This window comes from Egretta garzetta, unplaced genomic scaffold (assembly GCF_000687185.1).
Source record: "Egretta garzetta isolate BGI_Z169 unplaced genomic scaffold, ASM68718v1 scaffold6, whole genome shotgun sequence".
In the NCBI taxonomy this organism is placed as follows: Eukaryota; Metazoa; Chordata; class Aves; order Pelecaniformes; family Ardeidae; genus Egretta; species Egretta garzetta.
The window spans coordinates 186700-210909 of record NW_009260080.1 but is presented as its reverse complement, the minus strand read 5'-3'; the positions used below and the strand labels follow the sequence as shown (position 1 = coordinate 210909).

The following is a 24210-nucleotide window of genomic DNA, read 5'->3' as shown; positions in this document are numbered from 1 at the left end:
GGCTGTGCGCCCACCGCTAGCTTGTGATGTTACTTCTCGAGGTGGCCAAATAGGTTGGAAATTTGGGGAATGTTTTGACGCTGGCCAAAACCCTGCATTTATTTGTGTGCACAAATGTATTCAGTAGGACAGTGGTATGTTTTAAAGAATGAGGCCATGGAAGCAACATCCTTTCATTATCCTCCTGTGTAAATATGTTTCAACAGTACCCGCTTACCCTAGGGCTCGTCGGACAGGTATGGTTTCCCACCCCCTGTGTAGTATGCTCCCTAGGGTAGGGATTCCGCTCTGCTATAGATTTTACCAGGGAGGTACAAGACATTTAAACACTCCAGGCTGGTGAGCTTGCGCACTGTGGGCACTGAAGCACAGCAAACCCCCAGACTCCCAGCGTCTTACAGGAAAAGTTACACCGCGTTTGTTAACATGTCTATAAAACAAGTTTAAATTCACATTGACGTGAAAGCTGTAAGAGAATACGAAATAACAATCAGCTCTGTCTTAAACTATTTCACCGCAGAATACCTGTATGACCATATGGCTGCACAGTGCTTTACAAATTACTAGGTTTTGGTGGCACTAAACAGCGTTACTCATTCTGTGTGTTGTATTGCGGGGAGGACTTTTTCTTCACCCTTCCTTCCTCCCCTCAGTTTTGCTGTGAAGGAATGGTTCTTTTACCTTGGAGGTACCAGGTGTGTTTCACAGAGAGCAACCCATAACCTATAACCTCAACTAAATATACCTTCATTACCACAATAATTTCTTACGATTCTTAAAATTTTTGTGGACCATGATTATTTTTTCTTGGGGTCAGCTGAAAATACTCTTGTGTTTTCCAAAAGAAAAATAATATTAGCGCTTTTAGAAGACTACTGTGGTGGGTTGTTTTGGGGGTTTTTTTTGCCTCCTGGAAGCCAGCTCTACTGTCGTTTACTTCTACTGAGGTTCATGTTTCTTTGAAACATACATCAGTTTGTGTTTTTCAGCTTACTTTCTTTGATGGATATCTGTTTGTTTTGTCAGTTCTCACTGATTTTCTATGTAGTAAGCTGCTACTGACAAGCATAGATTGAAGACTTTTTTTTTTTATTTCCAAAAGTGGTGATAGCTGCATTGCAAATATAACACTGTAAATGTGTCTGCTGAACTGAAAGTATTCATGTACCACTTGCTGAGCTTTAGCTCTTCTTAAAATTAAGTTTCCTGTTCATAAAACCTAGGCTAATACCACTTCCTTGATATTTCTTAGTTGCTATTCAGTTTCTTTATGAAATCAAAGCAAATTTGGGTTGGGTAATACATTGATTACATTTTTAAACTGAAGCTGTTGTGTTGCAGGTAGAGGAGAACAACAGTCTGTGGTTCCTGAATTCACAGCAGTTAAGGAGCTTGGCTAGTTAGTCAGGGTGGCATTTTGAATGCATACGGTGTAAAAGTTGCATCTGATTTCCCCCCCCTTAAACTGGGAAGCTATATATATATTCTGCAGTTTGAGACAACTAATCTGCCTCAGAGAAATTAAGGGGTCGTAGCACTTAAGGTAGTAAGCTGGTTGCTAAATAGTTTTTTACCATGGCGTTTGATTCTTTCCCTTATACAGGTGTAGCCTCTTGTGCTAGAAGTTTGTGTCACTAGCTTTCTTTTATCCCTTCTGACCTTGAAAATTTGGGAAGACAAGTTAAGAGTCATCACTTGTCAATCTATTTAAAATGGAAATAGAAGTATTCTTTCCATTTTTTGTTTTAGTCTTACAATGTCATGTTTCTGAGCAGGAATTAGACTCGCTGCATGCGTGGAGTGTCACACATCAGGTCCTTTCTAGATTAGGTGCATAGGACAGAGGCAAATAGCAACAAAGAAGAGGCTGTCACAATTGTGTCTCTCGGGACCTCTGTTTTAAATTACTTTTTTCCTAGTTTTATTTGAGTAATTTAATGGATTTAAAAAAAAAAAAATCTTTAGTATTTTTGATATGAAATTACTAACATAGCTTCTGTATTTTCAAGCCATGTCTTATTTGAAAGAATTCATTACCTGTTCTGATGCACAGTGCAATAAGCTGCACAAGCTCTGCATAATGCTCTGTGTTTAGATGGGTTTTCTTTTGTCATCCTGATCAAAGCTTTTGGGTTTTGTGGCTTTTTAAATATAACACCAAAAATGTCTCATGAAAGCTTGAGGTGAACATAGGCTACAAACTGGCAGTAATAATTTCAAATACTCTGGTATTGTGTTCAGTGTGTTTCTGCCCAAAATTCTGTCAGATACAGCTGAAACGGTCTTTGCATAGAAGTGAACAAACAAAAATTTGCAGGAAAGTTGTTTTCTTCATATGGCGCTGTTAAATGAGTGGCTTGGTGAGGTGATGAACTTCCTGAAGCACAATGTTGTTAGATAAATTGGTGTTGTGTTATAGGCTATTTGTGCAACATTAATGTTCCATAACATTGAAAACAAAGGCTGGTGAGCTTGATTTTGGAGGGTGGCAAAGCAGGGGTGGGTGTTTTTCATCTTGCTGTATCATGGTGGTGCAACAATGTACAAAGTTTAAATTGAAAATTCAAAGGAAATGTATTTTTTTAATGATTGTGCAACGTTGTCTGATGTTTAATTCTTCTGCAGATTAACACTAAAGCCCCACAATGTCCTTGAAACCACGAGTAGTTGACTTTGATGAAACATGGAACAAACTTCTAACAACAATTAAAGCTGTTGTTATGTTGGATTATGTTGAAAGAGCAACGTGGAATGATCGCTTCTCGTATCCTTTAAGTGAAAATCTGACTTAATCCATTGTGTGATGTGTTTAGCACGGAGTAGGCCTGTGTTATATAACAATTCCAGTGGTCTTGATCAGAAGCCCCTTGTAAGGTTGTATCTGTTATTAAGCCTGTGGGTCAGTGGATATGTTGAAACGGATGGGAAGTTCTACATATTTGGGAAGTCTCTTATGTGAAAATCACCATGGTAATAAAAAGTAAATCAGTCTGAGTTTTACTTACTTTTAGTAGCTCTAATTCTTAGCTTATGCTATAGCTGTTCACAAAAGTACATACATTGGATTTCCCCTATTCCAATCATGAGCTTTTCTTGTATGCTTAAGTGTGTGCGCAGCAGCAGAAATGCCCTAAGTCAGAGAATGTGCATCTTTTGGTGGCGTGCGGGGTGGTGATGCTGTTCTGTTTAAAGATGTCTCCTGGTTCTTTGCACTTCTAAGTGTACTCATGGCTACCATATTAGACATTTCTATAGAAAGGGTTTATAAAAAAGCCTTCTTCCTTCCCCTCTGCAGTTATTGCCTCTCTATTCCTGACAGTTAAGCTACATTTAAAAATAATTCCTCTTTCTAGCTGTAATCATACGGTCTTGCTGTTCAAGTCACAGCGGTACGTATATTGTCATAGTGAAAGGCTTGCATTTTTCATGTAAAATGGACTTGTAATTTTTTATGAGATTTAGTTTTGGTGAAATTATTTTAAGAGAAGTGTAACTATTCTAACCAGTTATACTGTGCCCTGCATCTATGCATTCATTAGACATTACAGTGTGGTGAATAATTGGAGAATTTTAGGAGGCTTTGCAGCTGTTCTGCAGCAATTTGGCTCAGTTTGGTTTAATTATCGGGGGGGAAGAATGGTGTAGACTTATTTATCGATTTATTAATTCTTCTGAGTGAAAAAAGAAGCTCCTGAGAAGATTCTTACACATAGATTTTTACAACATAAGCTTATTCTGTCTCTTTCTGAATGTGTTACCACTTCTCAGAAATGCTTTCCCATGTGCCTGTGTTTTGAGTGTGTGCATGCGTATAAATAAATGAAAGAAAAATTTAGTTGCTCATAGTCCTTGTGGAGCCTTGTTCTATGGTGCAATAATCTTCAAGGCTCTCTTTCATTTTAAAACTTTGTAATTAATTTCTGGGGGCATGACTCTCCACCTTTTCTTGGAGTCAAGTTCAAGTTACTCCAAAATTCACAGACTTCTTGAACTAATTAGTTGTGCCCTTGCGTGCTGACAAATTGTGCTGTAGTCATTCTTTCTAAGCAGTTTTTAAGAACTGCATATTTCAGTCTTCAATAAGTGGTTAACTTCAGTAGCTTAAAACTCTGAACATTTAAACAAGGGCACCTAAAATAGACTTAAATCTAAAATAATAATTGAATGAGATGTTGGATTGACTCCTCTTGCCACACTGTTTCACTTAGAACTTCTTACCTGGAGGCTTGGTACGCAAGTCTGCTGTTGATCCTCTTTTGGGATTTACTGCAGTTGATTGAACATCAGAAAGGGAACCTTATGAGTAGCAGACTCAGGAAGCAGTCTTGGAAGAATCATTTGGCATGTAATTCTTAAGACTTCACTGTCATCCCTTAATTATGTTCCGTGGAAGGTGGCACTATTAGTGCCTCATTTGGCACAGGCAAGAGCCTTTTTGGCTTATTCTCCATGGCTGAATGGCCTGAGGACCTTGTGTGACTTGTAATTTCTAGCTTAAACGTTGGTTGTTCAGTACTTCTGCTACCTTTAACCAAACTGTATGCTTTAACACAAAGCGCTCACTGACTATTCAACAACTTGGTGGAACTGGTAGTTCTACCCAGCTGGTGTGAAAGCTTTTTCCAGCTTCCAAATATATACAGAAAATTAAAATATTAATGGCATATTTTAGGTTGATGTGTCATTTAAAAAATACATCTTCTTATTCTTTGTTAGCTTTTTATTCTGTTAAATTCAATTTAATTGGAGTAATGTGTTTCTAATAATCTACAGGGAATTTAAAGGAAATGTCATATTAACTATTTTTCTTGCTGCTTAATAAGCACAGTAGAAAGGTGACAAATGGTTTGAACTACATCTTAATGAAATTCATACAGGTTATATCATTGATTATAGTACCACTTGATTTTTGTTGTCTATAGTCAAAACAATGATGTGGAAACAAAGGGTAAGATACAGCAAAGAATCATGATTTCAGTCTGCGGCAATGTATTCTAAGAAGTGTTTGCTTTCTCTTGTGCTGCTTGAGACAGCTGAGATCAAATGGTGTATGCAGACTAATAGTATTTTAGGAGTGAGAGGCTTGTGCTGCTCATGTTCCACTTCTCTAGAACTTAATTTGTACCTCACTGCTTCCCCAGAATTTGTTTATCTGTCTTGAATAGAATGTTTTCTTTGTAACTCTGGTGGTAATTGAATTGTTAAACATAGTTTACTTTTAAATATAGCTTATCTCAAACTTGAAATGCTAGAATGGCAGTGAGCTGGAAATCACAACTGTGTAAGAGTTAAAATCTTCTGGAAAAGATCACTTGAAAGACCATATGTCACTTTATTTAAACTGTGAGTCATCTTGACCCACCTTTGACCTTCAGATTTCCTTTCAGGTTCTCTGCAGAAAAAAATGTTTATGGGGTCATTTCATTGTCTGGTAAATGAGTGACAGTTATGTCTGTGAGTTATTTTTTACAATAATTTGGTTATTATGAATGCTTTGTATAACTTTTAAGACTTTGCTTCTAACTTCAGTAGGCTAGGGAGTACTCTTTAAGAGGCTGATCAAGCTTGATTAGAGAGTGGTAGTTCATCTGTACTTGGATAATTATCTTTTAGCAGTAGAACTGTTTTGAACGGGTAGAACATCAGGGTCTTCCTGTTGTTGTCTTGGGTTTTCCACCAACCAAGTAAATAGGCTGAACAGTACGCAGGGAGGAAGGTAGCCATAGTGCAAACAGGATTATTTTAAAAGTATGCATCATGGCCACCTGCCTTTTTCGATTTTTCTGCATGTTTGTTCTTCCTCCTCTAATCCCCCGTTTTACAAGGATCCTATGATGAAGCAGAAACTTATCAACATGCATCTTTAACATAAAAACCAACTTAAAGAGCAGGAAAAGTAAATAAAGTTCATATGATCACGATTCTTTCTGACTGTTGAGTCCTCAAGTCCTCAAGGATTTTTATCCTGTTACAGAGGAAGACCAACAATCACAGAAATTTTCCAAAAGTGCTACTTTGGTCTTCTAAAGAAGATGTATTCAAACCCTTCTGCTAGTATATGGTCTTAACTAGATACTTTTTTAACCCTGAGGATGGTATTTGTAAGCTTTTATGGCCTTGGATACAGTATTTTCTTGTTGATGGTAATTTTTTTTTCCTGTAGTTTGGAATTGCTTCAGTTTCCCACTGCTGGGTAATGCCCCTCAAATAGCAACTTAAGTCTCACAAGGCTTTTGCCATTCTTGTTCTCAACACAGAGTGAAGCAGTAGTTTGGCTTCAGCTTCTTTTGACCTTTCCTCACCCTGCAAAACTATGTGCTGAACTGGAAGTACATGGTGAATGCTTTCACCATTAAAGATGAATTATTGAACAGCAGAGGCTTCTTCCTGGTCTTCTAAAGGACAGCAGCACAAAAAAAACGTGCTTTATGGAGTAAAATACCAGAGATGATTAATGATTCATCTCCCCTGAAAGATTTTTATTTTTTTCTTAAGAGATTCACAACGTTTTGGATGATACACTTAAATTTGGATTCTGGACTCCAAGATACTGTTGGATGAACTGTCTGGTAGAAATGAAACAAGAAGGTGAACTTTCTGTAGCAAAGCTACTCTGCAATGTGTTTTTGAGACTCATGGTAGCTCCTTTTTGTAGAAATCTAGAGAAACTTAGTATCCAGCAAGTAGAATTTGATGTTGATTTTCATCATTTGGTTGATACAGGAAAACATGTGAGGTGCCTGTGGAAGTGCTTCTGTGATTAAGCTGTTTAATTTCAGCAGGTGTGCAAACTCAGTGTCATATATCAAGGAAGAATACTAGGTTCAGCTTGCTTCACTTGCAAGAAAATTTGGCTGTTCTCTAGAATAAGGAAAGGCATGTTTGGAAAATGTGCATTTTCATGAAGGAGTACAGATACTATTTTCATTCTTAAATAGGTTTATTATAACTAAGAAACTTGTTTACAACAGCCAGGTAATCTGGACTCCTAACTGAAGCCTAGGGCACAGAGGCTAGATAAATTCAGAGATATTTGTTTGCTGCTCTCATCAGATAAGCTGCCATTATTATTTTCTTGTGCTGTTGTGGTGAAGACTGCCTGTTTCCTTTCACTTTGAAGTACTACTTCTAGCAGAGGCCTGTAACGGTTTTAGTGATTCAGATAGTGTAGTTGTGGATCTAAAGAGAAAAGTCATGTCCCCTTTGCTTGTGAGTAGCTTACAAAAATTTCTAATTCTGGAATTAACTTACTCAGAAATATGGTATTGGCATTATGAAGAGGCTTGCAATCTGAATGGTATTGAGGATACGTTTGGCTACAGACCATCTTTAGCCTGACAAAATTTGTTTGGGCGCAGGTGGAGAATGTGTAAAAAAACCCCAATTGTTCTTTACAATCTGTTTAAGAAAACCTGTCATTCTTCACTACTAATTTAATACTTTGTTTTGATATTTTATTGGTCATAACTTTGTAAGTTGGTGTAATGCAATGCTAGGTACTGTTACAAAGCAGTGAATATTGCCTGTTTTGTTTGTTGGGGTTTCCATTTGATGCTTCTTGCCATTCCAAAGAGAATTCTGATAAACATCATCTATATGGATGAAGTAACTGTACTCAAGATTAGACCTTGATTAGGTTCTCAGAGATTCCAGTTGCCAAATAAAGGCTTTTTCCATTTAGTTGTCCTACATCAGTATCTTCTCTGTTTTGAGTAGTACTTCTATATAAAAAATGAAACATGCTTTTGGGAAAAACTGTGATGAAAGCTGGAGGCTGTTCTGTAGACTAAGCAGCTGACTTGTCAACTGTCCTTATGTTGTGTTTATGTCCTTCTACCTCCTTTTACACAGGCATGTGCTTTTTTTAAGGTAGACTAGAGGAAAGCTGATCTTTTGTCTTCTCTTAACTGAAGAGCTTACCTTAAAAAGTAATCTGTACTAAATCATTATTTCTAGCATGGCTGATTTTATAAAATGCCTAGACTTAGTGGATAAGCATGATGCTTTTAAATAATTTTTGCAGAACTTGTTAATTTCCCACAGTTGTTCACCTGAAGCTGGACTTAATTCTTGCTTGACTTTTCTGAAAGCAAGGTTCTTAATAATAAATTCTTTTCCTGACAAAGTATCAAGTGGCTTTTTTTAAAGTTGATATAAACCTTACAAACCAAAGGTGTAGCTCTGCAAGGTACTTCAGGGACAAAACCACCTTAAGGGGTTTAACTGTTTGCTGCTGCCCGTTTAAGTGAGCAAGTGTAACTGTTTTGTGTGGCTGCGATCTAAACAGGATTACTGAAATTATAATGATGGTTAAAAGTGGAAAAAAAAAAAAGTTTTGCATCCACATCACCATTGAGATGACTTAATTTCTGGTGTCCCACAGAATTGTTTTACCTGTGGAGTTGAGGCCAATATGCGAGGACAATAAATTGTTTTGGACTTGGGGGAAGAAAACTTGAAGTTGGCTTCACTTCATGTTTGCTATGCTCCATACTTAGCTAACTGTATTCTTAACCTAATTAGTGCTTCTTTCCATCATCCAAAAAAAGTTTCAATTTCAGTTTGGCTGCAGATACAGAAGAAGAATTTTGGATGAAATTTCACTTTGAGATAATCATGTATTATTCATAGATGGTAAATAAGGGGTAGAGGCCACGCCAGTGTGGGGCTACCAGAAGTTCCAGGATCTTAGCTCTAACATTCCCTCACTTTCTACTACTTAAATTTTATTACTGACACTGAAAACTTAGATTCTTCATGTATCGGGACTTACATTAATTTCCAGAAATGATCCATTTAATCTTTTGTGCTCAACTGTAAAAAAAAAAAAAAATCTAAAATGTGTGTGTGAAAAAAGGTTCTGTAGATCTTAAATATTGTTGATAAGTTTTCATACTTTAAACAGATACAAACCTTGACTTTGAGCCCAGAGACATTTATGCTTTATGTGTGGCCTATCCTGAACCTCTTGGAGAGAGACTTTATACTGAGACTAAAATTTTTTTGGAAAGTCATGTACGCCATTTGCACAAGGTAACCTATACAGTTACTGATGTACATGTAGGTATTGTTTGTCCTTTTTTGACTTTAGGGAGGGAGTTTGTTTTGTATGTATGAAGGTATGCAGAGTTTATGAGACTAAATCACAGACGTCAGAATATATATGTCTCTATATCTGGTATATGCTACACATCACACAACATTATGTAGACAGTTATATAAATATCTTTATGCAACGCAAAAGAAAGAACTTTCTTTTTTAAGCCAATAATTATGGTTTATATAAAATATTCATTGTTGGCTTGAAAAATAATTTCTTTCTTTTCTGTTGAATGCTTATAATCAAACAAATTAAAGAAACTCTTCATTTTCCAAATGTGCTATAGTTTGTCATTAGCCTTCTGTTACAGTGTAGAAGTGCCTATTCTAGTGTCTTGGAAACTGTATATACTCTACTGAAGAAAGCTTCTGAAATACGTGGGAAATAAAATAACAAAAATGCTTGGGAGGGGAGGAAGTAATGACAAATTATTTATTAAGATAAATAACAATACTTGTATACTTATATAGTTGTGAACTAACTCTTATCAGTGAAGACCCCTAATTTCAACAGAATCGTGATTCATCATGTTGAATATATAGGATGGATGAACAATGTCTCCTTGTATTTCACTAAAAAGAAGTAGATTTAAATAAGATGTCTGCTTGTCTTTGGTGTTTGTATAGGGAATGAAGAATTGCAGATTCTGGATAGTACGGCTGAATGGCTTGATGCTATTTTGGGGGCTTAGATACCTGTGTATTTGACAAGATAGGCTTGGTATCTTAATGAGTAGTTCCACTGGTTGCAGAGAGGATACTTCTGACACTTTGATAGACTAAATCAGTTCACTAAACTCGGCCAAAAAAATTCTTTGTTATTTATTAGTGAGCTGAATGAGCTCACTTAGGATAATCACACATGTGCCAGCACCGTAGAAGCTGTGGGAAGTAGCAGAAAGCATCCATCCATTTTTTTAAATTGGCTATCCACCATTTGTCTTGGAAATAATGTTGGAAAACCTTCACAAAAATCATACTGCAGAGGAAAGCGCTCTTGTTTCTGTTTTGTTTACTAGCTTTCCTCTTTTACATTATTTTTGCATAGGCTTCTTTGCTGCTTGAGCCAGAGTTTAAAATTAGATACTCTAGAGAGAATTATAGTTGAATTATTAGGATCTCATCCTCCTTCACAAGTCATACAAATTTGTTTAAATTGTTGAACTTACTCCTTTGATGTATGAGCATATGTTGAGAAGTTCAGTACATCACCAATTCCTTAGATGATGATTTGCTTAAATTCCAAAGGATTTAAGCAAGGCCTAGATTTTTGTAGCTTAGGATGTGTTTAAGTTTGCACAAATCTGTGCTTCGTTAAAGTTGTTTTATTCCAGGATTCTTGATAAGTATAAGAGCTTGTCTAACCAGTGAGGTGTACTGATTTTAAGCGGTTATAGTTAGGCAACTCCTCCAGTGTGCATGTGGCTGCATGAATTTTAAATTGATCTGTGTGAGTGGGGGAATAGTTATCGAGTTATGCCACCACTATGATGTGAGAATACAAACCATGCTTATTTAAGCAGGTACTTCTGTCAAGACAAATAAAAAATATGTTATAACGATTGTTCTTTTTAAATGGAAAATAAAACAACTTCTGGTGTTGCAGCTGGCTTACCAAAACTTCATGGTATGAAGATTTGTTAGTTTTCTCGTCATTGCAACAACTTTATTTTTAGATGGGTTAAAGCTTAGGTGTGGTCTTAATTTTGGATGTCTGATTGTCCTTCCAAAATGGTAATCTTGTTGTAATTTTCTATGTGCATATGCTATGTTCATACTAATTTTAGTGGCGCGTGTGTGTCTTCCTTCACAGAGAGTTCTGGAAGCTGAAGAACAAGTACTGGTTATGTATCACAGATACTGGGAAGAGTATAGCAAAGGCGCAGACTATATGGACTGTTTATACAGGTAAGCTTTGCAGATGAGTTGTTAAACTTAGGAAATTATTACAGTGATCTACAGCTTAAGTCTAAGAATGTTGCTTAAAGAGAGCAACAGCTGATTATACCCCAGGTCAGTTCTGGAGAGAATATAGTTATGGTAGCAGAACATAAGAAAAAAGGAATAACACTCCAACAGGTTTTTTTGTGCACTGCTCCTTACCGATGAAGTCATTATCTAAGATGATTCCTACTGTTCTTTCATTACTAGTATATTCTACCCCTGTTGTTTCTGATGTTGCAGTGTCAAATATGTTGGTGCTAATCAACCCTGCAGTGAAGTAGCTCATAATCCTAGGTGTTCTTCTACAAGGATGGCATTGTACTGAAGTGTCCAGTTGAACCAACATGGATTGTTTCAAAGCTTAGCCATATACTTTGGCAAAAACACAGCTCTCCTTTCTAGAATAACTTTTCAGCCAAGGCTATGTGCTCTTTGGGTCCTTTATTTTCAGGTGAATGTTTGAACTGCAGGGACTGGAGAGGGAGTGAAAATTTATCTTTGTTTGTTTTCTGAGAACTTCAGAAGCTAGTAGCCTGTATACAGGGAATCAATTTTACAGTTTTTTTCAGTATATTACAGCCAAATCTACAAATAAAGCCACAACTAACCCCTGTTATTTTTGTACTTCTATTGTTTCCTGAATTGCAAGTGTGTTTCATTGCTACTAGTGATAGCTTAAGCATATAAAACTCACCCATTTGTGAGCTGCTAGAATTATAACTATATTGAGATGGCTTTGGATTTACTAGGATTTGGATTTTAATTCCACTCTGAGTGTAGGTTGAACATTCTACTGTCCATTATGCATGTGATACCCAGCAGGTAAATATAACTTGTGAGGCACTGTTAATATTGTCCTTACTTGATGATATGATGTGGGGAGTTACAAAGGATTTCAAGACATTTACTATTATGTTAAGAGGTATGTGTGATCTTGTAGAATTTATTAAATTGCCGCTACCAGACTGGGAACAAACGTGGTGGAGACCATCCTGAGCTTGCAAACTCTGGTTCCATATGTGTCCCTGACTCAACTGGAGAGTTGATACAGCAGGGAAAAAAAAATTCTATTTAATGTGTATAAATCTCACCGATTCTAGTTTGTGTAACAGTTTTTCTGAGCACTTGAGTGCTTCTGGTCCTAAACCAACAAATTAAAATACTTCTCCAGCGGTGTGAACCTGATTTTTTTTTTTTTTGTAACATTTTTAAACAAGCTAGGTCATTTTTTTCCAGACGGTTGTTATGTGAACTAACGTGTGTGTACACACACACACACACACACACACACACACATATAAAAGCTCAGTAGAATGGTATTCATGTATCAGTGAAGCCAAGTTCTTAAACTCTGAAGTTATTTATTTCATGCCAGCTTTGCCCATTCTGACTCCTCTTCCTGCTTTGCATATGGTGTTTTGGTCCAGAAGATGTACTTGTTAGGTGTTCTGTTGGACATAATTTTACCTCAGTTATATCTTCTTTCTTTGTTTTGAAATTCTGAGTTTTGTTATACACTATCTTTTAAAAGTCTCTGAAGTGATTTTGTGAAAGTATGATTTCCTCTTCAATAATAAGAGTAGATTGTAATGGGAACGAGAAGACCCTCTCACATAAAGGCAAGAAATAATTTAGTGCTTGATTAGTAGAGTCATAATGACTTTCATGCATTGGAAACACTTCATTAAGTGTTAGTCACTTTTTTTTTGATAGAGAATATATTGGCTGAAAGTACTTCTGAAGACCATAAGAAGATATTCTGGGTCTTATAAAGCAGTTGGAGTTCTTTTCTTGTTTGCGTGCCTGCTCTCGAAAAACTACCATAAATTAGTCGACTCTGTTGTATCCCAGAATCTAATTTGTATAATTCTTCCAGCAGTGAAGACTGATTAATCTTTACAGCTAATAATCTTAATGTTAGTTTTAAATAGATTCCTTTAAAACTGAAATAGGCTCACATCTCTGCTTCTTAAATCTTCTACCCTGGTAGGTAATATGTAAAATGTCAGAGACTTTACTTTTGAGCAAAATTTATAAAATGTGAGACCAATCATGTGAGTGGCAATGCAGTCAAATGTTTTCTTTCTTTGGTGTTGGTTTTGGTTGGTTGTTTTCACCCAGCTCACTGGGTGTGTTTTGCTAGAAAAACAAATTTGGATTCAGTTTGAAAACTGAAATCCCATACATGCTTGTCTAAACGAAGATGGTAAAACTGATGGAATAAGGAACACTTGATGTTAAATAAACTTCTACAGTTGTTTTTGTTCGTTCTGATGATAAAAATAATGCTTGACTTTGGGGCTTGTCAGTGTCTTGGTGCTGTAACTGTTTTCATAGGTAAATGTACTTGTAAAAAAACCTGCTTTATGTACCTTTATTTCAAGTAACTGGAAGGTTTTCTTCTCCAGCAAACTGAAATGAATTTAAACATCTTTTTTTTCTAAACAGCTGAAGTTTTAAGATCTGCTCCTAATAAAATCCTGAAAACCACACACACAAAGCAGCTTTTGCTTTGTTCTGTTTTGTCTTTTCTAAAAACACTTGTAATAATACTAGCATATTACTGCATAATAAGTTCTAGTTCTTTAGGCTAATCTTAGTTGTCTATCTTTTTGTACTTTTATGTGAGACATCTTCCGTCCCTTTCAGGATTAAACTTTAGACAGTTTTGTTACGATAAGAGTAATTTGTATTCTGGTTCTAAGCATAATGTCACACAGTTCAAACTGATGTTAGTTCCAACGCCCTTCTCATTTTTTAAGTGCTAAGAAGCTGCTGCTCTTTATCTTGCTTGCTAACTTAAGAAATACGGGAAAGACTTAAACATACAAGAAGTCCCATCAACATTTGAAACCTAACATTACTGATACTTTTCTTTTGAAACTCTTTCCACTGAAGGAACTGCCTTCATTTTAGGCTATAGCATTTGGTAGCCTTGGAGGTTTACTTACACATCAGATATTTATTACTGATCTCATAATTTTGATACAGATGTTGGATTCATAAAATTTCAGTATCTGGAGCGCTTTGTCATAATGAAATGGCTTTTGTTTATTAGCTAATCCTCAAATTGTGGTAGATGACTTCAACCCTATTTTACAGATATGTAAACCAGTGAATACTTCATCTGTGCTTAGGAGTGAATTAGAACAGATACTGGATTATGAAAACTTCCAGTGCTGAGCATTGTATGTGTATACTACTAGACATGTTAAAGCATTCTGCTTGTATAAAGCACAGTGGTTCTGCTGCTTTTAGTATAGCTCTTGTGAAGTCACCTTTGCATATTTTCATTGAAACATTTAAAAAAAACCCAGATGTGAACAAACGCCTGAAGGTCATCAATTTCAACCTTGTGCTCAGGGTAGGGCTAGCTTCAAAGTTAAACCAGGTTGCTTAAGGTTTTGGTGAGTCACATTCTGAGCTCCTTCAAAGGCAGAGCTTTTGCTGCCTATATGAGCAGCCTGTTGCAGTGTTTGATTACTCTTACTCTAAAAAATTTTCCTGTATGTCTGTTTGGAATTTGTCATGCTGCAACTTGTGTCCATTGCTTCTTGTCTTTTCTGTATGCTTCTATGAGAAGAGTTTATCTTCATCTTACGCATGTCTCATGCTCTGCACCCTAGATATTTCAGTGAGCTTTCTCTGTGCTCTTCCATTTGTCCAGATTTGTTGTATTTGGGTACTCAAAACTAGCGATATTCCAGGTATGTCCTCACAAGTGCTGAGGGAACGATAACCTCTGTTGACTTGCTAATATACTCATGCTTTTAAGAAGCTGCTGCTCTTAATCATCCAAGGAGGTGGTTGGTTCACTGTTGACTCCACAAGACAAACTGCTAACTTAGTATCCACCCATGAGGAACACTGATTGTAGCTGGTCCCTGGATAGGTTCAGCACTGCTGACCATATAAATGCACATGGAAATTATTGAAAACGTTGATACAATTGCTAGTTCCTTTTATACAGGAGATATATATCAATATAATTCCTATTACAACTTTGTCATATGGTTGCATATGCATTCTGTAGCTTACAAAGCAATTTAATTGTGTGAGTGGTAGGTTGAAGAAAATCTTGAAAACCAACCTGAATAATTGTGAAAACTAATAATTAGTCCTAGCTAATTAGTTATGGTTTTTTAGTTGCCTCCTATATATCAGAAGAGTGAATGATATTGCCACATAGGATCTTTATGGATTTCTCTGTCCATGAGCACTTGCAGTGACCTGTGAAAATTGTTAGCAGGGTACTCGGTGCAAATTTATGAAAGCAATTTCCTCAGCTTTGGTGAGGTTTATACAGTTCTAGCAGAACTGTATACTGTTCTGCTCCACTTGTGCCCTTTTGGGGATCAGTATAACTACATGTGTAGAAGAGGGGGAGAAAAAATGGTTACTCAAAAGCTTCTTCTTTATCTTGGGAGACCTTTCAGAGGAAGACAAAATCTGAATAGAGTGTATTTGCCCTTTTTGCGTAAAGTACGGTACTTCTAGAAATATATATAGTCACGTGTGCTGTTTTGTGGTGTCATGTCATGGATGGACAAAGACTTAAATTAAAGGAGGTAAATTCTTTTGGGTTTATCATGGAGAACATAAGAAAGCAGCAAGGAGCTGACTTGAGACAGGTATGCTCTTAGGCTTCTTACATTCAAGCTAAATTTCACAATGTCTGTTTTGCCAACACTTAATATTTGTTTCTTATCCAGGAGTATGCAATTCAAACTACTAAAACCAAATAAAACATTAGAAGAAAAAAATATACACCTAATCCTTCAGGCTTTGCAAAGTCTGCCCTTTCCCCTCCTCTTGCCCCCCAAGGACACTGTGGGCTACTGAGATCTGGAATGGAAACATTGCTTTGGGATTGTGGTCACTGTGTCTAGAATAACAGTCTGTGGTTAGGCTAGTGTCCTTGGTTGATCTAAAACTACCCAATACTTGAAAGTTACCAGGTAACCTGTCCCAATAATTAGCTACCCTTCTAATTGTTAAATTAGTTTTTGCAGTTTATTTTTTTGTTAAATTCCTTGCAAAAGAACTAAATCTTCTGTTTTGCTGAATTACCAAGTCCTTTATATCTGAAAAATTTGCCCACAAAAATATTCATGTACCAGACGTTTTCCTGATATTGTTAATTTAGATGGAACACTGTCTTTCGGTATTCCACTTTAAGTAGCTGTTTGTTTTGAGTGAGTCTTTTAACACTCTTCTAAATTCCAAACTTTTTAACCTCTTTCTGGAGTGGAAGATTAGTGAGCATGTTTCGAGGTTTGGGTACCAAAAGGTATATCACTTTGCTAATGCTATGAAAGGAAACAAACCTCAGTTTTGTCATCTTGCTTGCCATTTTCCTTATCAGATGGTAAACCGTAAGCCTGCCCGGGTGTACTCTCAAGTAATTGGGCCTGGGCTGTTTGATCAGGTATTTAAAATTTTCACCTGAAAGTTATGTCTCGGTAGTCTGTGGATAACTTCTGGTATTATCAATTTATGCCCACTCCTTGTCTCCACAGTAAGCTACAGATGAACTTTATGGATTGTCTTCTAAAAGTAAGAAATACAGATGAGGTATTTGAAGTAGTTAGTCAAGGTGAAAAATGGTTCATGACTTCATTGGATAAGTTGATTTGAGATTACACTGTTTGCACATCCTTTGCAGTTATTTGCTTGCAACTTGCGCTTGGCTCTGGAAGTTGATGGTAAAAGCAGGGGAAGGGGAGAGGAAATGTGGGCAAATTTGGTTTTGGTTTTGAGGCAGAGTGTGGTGGAGCTCTTGCCATGAGTGGTTCTGCCTGCACACTTCTTGCCACCCACTTTTTGTTTGAATCAGGTAGGTCTTTGCAGGGGTACCTGATCTAGTTTAAAGTTGTTTATTTACTTGTGGCCACATTAGTTTCAAGATGGCTCAGTTGCCCGATCTGGATTTGTTGAGAAGGCAGATACTGACGAGAGAGGGTGTGAAGGAGGAGAGCATAGGGCTTGCTTTTTTAGCAAGCTTAACAGGAAAAAGCAGAATGGCAGCCGCTGCCCTTGGGGGGCATGCTTAAGGCTTGTGTTCCAGCTATTCTCGATGTCCACACGAGTTTTGTGTGGAATGGCAGGCCTTTAGCCTTCTACACATACTTGCGACTGCAATTTGTGATGGTTATTGATGGTAGCAGAGTGGTTTACAGTACTCTGTAAAGACTGTGGAACCTGAAAGTAGGTCAGGCCACTGTATTCCAGTTTGTCACCACTGCACCATCACAAGTCTTCCTTCTTCGGACTCTGTGGTGTCCTAAATTCTTTCAAGTTCGCAGGTTTCCATAGTGTGTTTCTCCTTTTCTTCTTTGCTTGTCATTTGCCTTCCTGCCCAAGGTGTTCAGACATCACTTGCCTGGTGCAGCCTCTGAAGCCTGAATCTCTTAAAGCGCTTCAGTAATCTGGCTCTCTTCAGGGTCTGAAACTGGGCATCTCAAAAATTTAAAAAAAATTCTCTTCCTTACTAACATAACAAATTTTTATGTGTAGTTATGAAAGATACTAGATTTTTTTCCAGTTATCTGTGAAAGAGGAGGAGAATGGTTCAGTTTAAAAATGTTACTGTATTTCTTTTAAGGCAATACTGAGAATTGAGGGATGTTTTACCATTTTCTGTTCTTTATAACAACTATGCATACAATAGTAGATACTAAAATTAAAAAAAAATGTTATGAATGCTTTTGTAACTGTTAATTAATATAATTTCTGCAAATTCTTTTCTTGTCTTTAAAATATGTGATATAGCTGTTAGCTACTTACCATGGCTTAAGTAAGGGATCATAACTGGCAAAAATTGCCCCTTAAAAATTGACACTATTTTTGTAGTTTAGTCTGAGAGAAATGCAAATTAATAAAAAGTGTAGGTAAAAGAAAATACATTTTACTTAAAAATATCTGAAACTCGGGAACATTTTTCTATTATTAAAAATAAATAAATTATCATCACTCTAATCATAGAATCACAGAATGGCAAGGGTTGGAAGGGACCTCGGGAGATCAAGTCCGACCCTCCTGCTAAAGCAAGGTCACCCAGAGCAGGTTGCACGGGACATCATCCAGGCAGGCTTTGAATATCTCCAGAGAAGACGACTCCACAATCCTGCTGGGCAGCCTGTTCCAGTGCTCTGTCAATAATAATAATAATACTAGTCAACTGCTCAGAATTTAGCAGTTACTTTGCATATAAATATATGAGTAATATGGCAATGTATGTTGAAAGCTTGGATTTTTACACAAGTATATAGCACACCAAGAAAATGCTGGCAGTGATATATCAGGCAACTGTTTGATTTAATATGATTTAAGATCTTTTAAATTGAAGTAATTTGTATTTTAAGAATTTCCTATAGATAGTCATTTTATTGGTTAAAAGAGGTTCTCTTTTGTGATGTGGAAGATGTTGTACAATTCCAAATTTATTTAAAAAAAAAAAAGCTTAACTTTTGCCTGTTTTCCTTAGAATATCTTTATTTCTATAGGTACCTCAACACACAGTTTATTAAGAAGAACAAATTGACTGAAGCTGATCTTCAGTATGGGTATGGAGGGGTGGATATGAATGAGCCATTGATGGAAATAGGAGAGGTAGGTATCTCTGAAATTGGGAGTGGATATAAACTGTATTCAGAAGCGCTACAAGTTCAGCTTTGTACTTTTAAATTTTGACTTTTCTGTGTCATAGAATTGAACAGTTAAATATGGTAGAAGATGTAAGCACTGAACCCTTTGTAAAATGAGATTACAGTTTTGATGTAGAAAAATATAGTGACCTAGGGGAAAAAAATAAGCAAATGCGAAAACTATTTGAGAACTTCAGTTTAAAATGTGATAATAGAAAGCACTTTGCAAAAAAACCTTTGGTTTACTAAGTGACACTACTATCTAGAAAATATTTTGAAGAATCAGTACTTTAGGTTTTTTGAACCCTTGAAATACGACTTGGAAAGCTAGAGAAGATGCTTTTTTTTTTTTTCTTAATGTCAGAACTTGACCTGTCAGCAGTTACTGTTCTAGCTCTTGGATATCATTGTTATAAATAGGAGATCTCTGCTGCCTTTAGTTAAGAGTAAGGAGAGATGTGATGCAGGAAGAAAGAAGCATCTTCTGTGCTTCTGACCCAGCTACCCAGCTGATGAAGACAGCACTGCCAGCTGAAATTGCTGGTCCTCTGACAGGTTGGGGGTGGTGGGCTGAAAAAAACCCCAGAAACATGATATACTTGAAGTCAAAGCAATTCAGGAAAGGAAATTCTTCTCTTGTGCTGTGCATTCTGCATGAATGACTGTTAGTTCAGCTGCTTTGGGGGTTGAGAATAGTTCTGGGCTTTTTCCTGGGGCTGGATGATGCTGGTATATTAATGAATTCTACCCTCATTTCAGTGTGCTACTCCGTTCTGAGGTATCACCCAAAGGATGGTAGTGGCGACTTTTGCCCATAGCTTTCCGCCCTAGGATGTTTACCAAAGACAAACAAACAGCAGGCCTGATAATTCAGCTTTTTTATTCAGTTTTTCTTGTGTTTATGGAATAGTAGATGGCGTGGAAGGACAATGATGCACGCTTTTCTTCAAGTTTCCCAGCAGTTGTTTGTAGGATGGTACATCCCTAGTTCGTTATTTGTGCAGGTTATGGGGAGGGCCAAGATTCTTAAACTGTAGCTGGCAGCCTTTGGCTTTTGATAGAGATGTTCTGGATTATGATGTTCGGAATTCTACTAACGAATTTTTAATTATCTGAATCCTCTAGACTCCTTCCATTTTTCTTTACCAAATAATGTCTTCATAGTCAGAGCGGTAAATTTTGGATCTTGAGGCAGTTAAGTTAATCTCTGTTCATTACTGTGTAGGATTAGGTTTATGGCAGTTAATCCTTTCCCCTGAAAAGGAGTGGAGACTTGAGTCCTACACTCAAGTAGTTTAAGTGCATTAAGTTGTAGCACTGTTTTTGGTGAATTTCTTGCCCCAGAAATAAAATTAGTTCACGTTTCTCCACCTGCAAGGCATTCACCAAATCATTAAGTCTCTGTTTTGAAAACATTTTCTCTTTTGTTCATGTTTAGGATTCTGTCTTTTATTCTTTGGATGGCCCTTGGGACTTTGACAAAAGTCTTTATCTCAGTTGTGCATCGCTTTAGAATGGAAGGAATTATCATTTATCCCTTTTGGATGACTGAGATTATCTGTCCTTTGTCTACCCAGGAGGAAACACACTTATTTTACATATAGTTCTCTTCAGTCTCAGCATGAAGTTACAGAAATAATGCCCAGTATTTAGAATTTGTAGAAGCAGAACTGTACTCTCTATGTACTGAAGTTTCTGTCTCAGCGTCACTCCTGTGTGCTAATGAAACTTCAGGAACTTTTCAGTAGTCTTAAACGAGTACATGCCTGCTTAGTTTTTCTGGGGTGTTTAACAGTAGGTACGTACAAGAGACCGGAGGTGCCTATGTGGTGTGTATGGGCATGGCTTCAAACACTTTAGCACATCGATAAGTATTCCAGACATTTGGTAATTGTTGTACTAAGGAAAAATATGGGATGAGATCAGTTGATGAAAGTAGTTTGCCAGTGCTTGCAAGAGAAATAGCGTTGTCTGTACATATTCAAACACTTCAGGTAGAAAGGCATATTACTTACCTTCTACTGTGCAGATGTTTTGTTTATATGTGCACTCAAAACTTGGCCTTGTAACCAGCTTGTTTAGGGTCCTTATGTGCACTTGAGAATCCTTGATAGAGAGGAACCAAGGAATAAATCAGTCCTGTTAGATGTGTAGGAAGCATGCCGATTAGGAAATATGCATTGAGGCACTGACTGCCTAGAAGTTCTATGTCTGACACTGCTAGTGTACAGATCTGTGTGATCTTCATCTGAATGTAGTCAGATGTTCTAGAAGAAAAATGATAATATATTAATATACTGACAAATTGGGGCGTGGCAAACAAAAGAATTTGGTGTGTCTAGGGTGTCTAACAATTTAATTTTTAAAATCTTTGGGTTTGTTTTGGACTTAGTAAAAATGTTTTTATTGATGTAAACTTGTGTTGTCTCCTGACAGCTAGCTCTTGATATGTGGAGAAAATTAATGATTGAGCCACTGCAGTCCATCCTTATTCGGATGCTCCTCCGAGAAATAAAAAAGTGAGTGTTTGATTATTTTTTGTTTTTACATAATGTAGGGGTATTGCACTTTTTTACTTTGAAAAATCTGGGGACTTTGACCGCATTCTTTTATGTGGGCTTTTCTTTTTTTGGGTAGCTTCTTACCCAATGGTGATGTTCTATCAGCTTTTCTCATTGTAGCTACACTGTTGTTTGCATGTGTAGAAAAAGACTCTGAAAAGAGAATAATTAATTCACTCTTTTCAGTGGGATTGGGGAGTAGTTGTGGTAATTCTCCAGGTCCCATAAGATGCCTTTTTCCCCTCCTGATGCTGACTGCTTATGGCTTCTGTGCTGTCAGTAAACACAAGGACAAGTCTTTGCCAAAGCCAGAAAAGCTATATTGTTTTGCATGGGATGCAAAACAGTTCTTGCTTATCTTCCAGGACTGCCAAGACTAAGCTTCTGGGTTTCTGTTGTTCAGATGAGTGACTTCTCTTAGCATTCCTGGTGCTTTACTTGAATGAAATGGATATTTTTTTTTCACTTTGAGGGAATTTATTATTTTATTTCTGAATATCTTTGTTACTTTTAAACAAAGACCCTGGTAGTTACAGGGCTTGGGGCTTTTAAAGTTTTGATTTAAAACCTTTATACTATTTAATTCCTAAAGGATCTTTTTATTTATGAATAAACAGAAGTTTTGAAATATACGACAGACCTTTTGCATAGTTGTAAGTTCCATCAGTTTCTACATTTTTGCTGCTGTTTCGGGTAGCTCTGGAGTTGCCTAATGACTGGAGGTTTTTTTTAAGTGATTGTGTGATTAACTCAGGTGACTAGGCTAGTGTAGGTAAACTGAGAGTGAGGTAATTTGGCTGACTGAGGTGCCTTGGATATGCTGTATTTGTAAGGCATTAAAAACTTATTTTAATACTATAATTTTATTTTTCCTTCTTGAATTAAATTTTTGACTAGTAAGTAACTGACATGATGTCCTTCTCAGATGGTATTTCTGAAGCCAGGAAGTTTGCTTTCAGTTGTTGAATCATGCTTCCTTTGTAACCAGTGTTAATACTGCTTTATCCGTACGTTTACTACAACAGTTTATTTTTAGTAAATGAAGATTCCCTAATTCATGGTAAAGAAAATTCTGCTTTGTTACATTGAGCATAGTGACACTGAAGACTTATTTTAGTCAATCTGTATATTTCACTGGTGGGTGGGAGTGGAAATACGTGTTAAAACTTTTTTCTAACAGACATCTGATGCCTCTTAAATGTAATGTATGTATTTGTCTTGAGGCTGACTGCAGACCTCACAAGGGTATTTAGACCAAGACTGTCACTGGCTCTGTGGGGTGTTAGATATTGAGACTGTAACAAGTTGATGTTATTTGTTATTAAAGCATTTGGAAAGTTTTAATAAAATTTGTGTCATTGTCTCTAATGGTTGGGTCTGGATTCCCCCCCCCCCCCTTATTTTAAAAGATTCTTCTGTGTGATCTCAAAGAAGTCAACTGTTTCTCAAAATATACATCTAAATTCATATTAAGTTTGTTCTAGCCACTTTGTGATCTGCATATCATGTAATGAACTATAGAAGAGAACTTTTATTATAGCTGTTCTTCCTGGTATCACAAAATGTAGGGCTTGCTATGGGTATTCTGAGGATGGCCTGTGCATGTAACTATAGGCTTGTTGCTGTTCTTTGCTATGATTCCAGTGGTCAATACAGTTTTTGAGAGGCAATCTTAAAGACTTTGCTGCAAATGCCTGTTAAATGTCTTCTAGCATTGAGTTCAGTGATTCAGAGATTGAAAAATGTCTTTAAATAAGTGGTTATCAATAAGTTACATCAGTCAGAAGTGCAAGAATATGCATGGGAAGATTATTGCCTAAAAAATTTAATACAATTACTAATACATATATATACTTAAGTGTATGCATGATTCAATTTATTAAAATTTTTTACAAAAAAGTAAAATTTCAATAGATGGGACAGTTGAACTTCATATAACCAGAAGATTTTTGCATCATATACAATGATATGTGGAGCTGATGACTACAATATTGTAGTCAACTGGTTGCATATAAAAGTATGTTTATTACTGTATTGGAAAAGGTAGGGTGAACAAAGCCACAAATTTTTGTTTGGGGTTTTATTTTATCAATGTATTTAACTGGAATTTTAAAAAGACTTGTGACTAAAATCTGGAGCATATCTGCTTTTTAGAAGCTGTAAAGTTGTGCAATACACTAACATTAACAACAAACTTTTTTGGCACATGAAAATAAAGAAGTACAAGTAGTGACTTGTGATTCAGCTGAACAATATGGCTAAACTGATCTAAGAGTTTGCTGATGCCAGAAAGGAGCAGACTGTGCTCTACTACCTTACTTGTGCTGAATTTGGTGCTCATCTAGTCCCTTAGTGAACCAACTCAGCTGCTAATACGACAGAAAGCCATCCTGGTTAATATCTCTCCAGATTGGAATGATGAGTCATTTCAGCAAAGAATTAGATGAGTGCCAAAGCGATGCAAGAGAGATACAGAGGCTTGTGACTGAGCAAAAGGGAACAGAATTAGCCCCCTTGAACAGCAGAGAGGTGTTAAATCACTTAAGCCTGTCTTGTCTGACTGCACTCCTCTTAGAGTTCTGAATATAACACACTTTCTTCCCCCTCCCTCTAGCCCAAGCACTACTCCTGCAAGGCAAGCTGAATACCAACTTATGCATTTTTGTTTCAACACAACAGGAAGCCGACAAGATCTCGAATTGTGAGAAAATCATCTATGAAATTCTTAAACAGAAATAATTTGGAAATTATTCAGGTGCTATCTCAAATGGCAGTGTGATTAGTACAGACTAACCAGGAGAGGCTTCTCTACTAGAGATAACTAACACTTTCTAACTAACTGAACCTATTCCTGTCTAAGCTGATACATTATTTATACCATTTGTTTGAAAGGAAAGATATTGGAAGTTAACTTTTTAAAAAGTGTTCGAAACAGGCTCTTTTAGTTCACACTGAATTCT

General features: G+C 36.7%; 1 protein-coding gene across 4 annotated transcripts in view; it reads left to right on the top strand.

Annotated features, from left to right (window-relative positions):
* The first annotated feature begins 24 nt into the window (after window positions 1-24).
* The window catches only part of CUL2 (cullin 2), a 54536-nt gene continuing 30350 nt past the window's right edge, over window positions 25-24210 (top strand). Inside the window, exons 1-7 of one of the 4 annotated variants that reach the window (XM_035896821.1) lie at window positions 25-236; window positions 2626-2764; window positions 8931-9033; window positions 10913-11007; window positions 18549-18654; window positions 21126-21208; window positions 23865-23951. In XM_035896821.1, coding sequence (XP_035752714.1) covers window positions 2646-2764; window positions 8931-9033; window positions 10913-11007; window positions 18549-18654; window positions 21126-21208; window positions 23865-23951 — 593 coding nt within the window. In that variant the 5' untranslated portion in view covers window positions 25-236; window positions 2626-2645. Of the gene's footprint in view, window positions 237-1488; window positions 2500-2526; window positions 2765-8930; window positions 9034-10912; window positions 11008-18548; window positions 18655-21125; window positions 21209-23864; window positions 23952-24210 lie in introns of those variants that run through there. The other 3 variants (XM_035896820.1, XM_035896819.1, XM_009641327.2) reach the window with 3 other exon arrangements.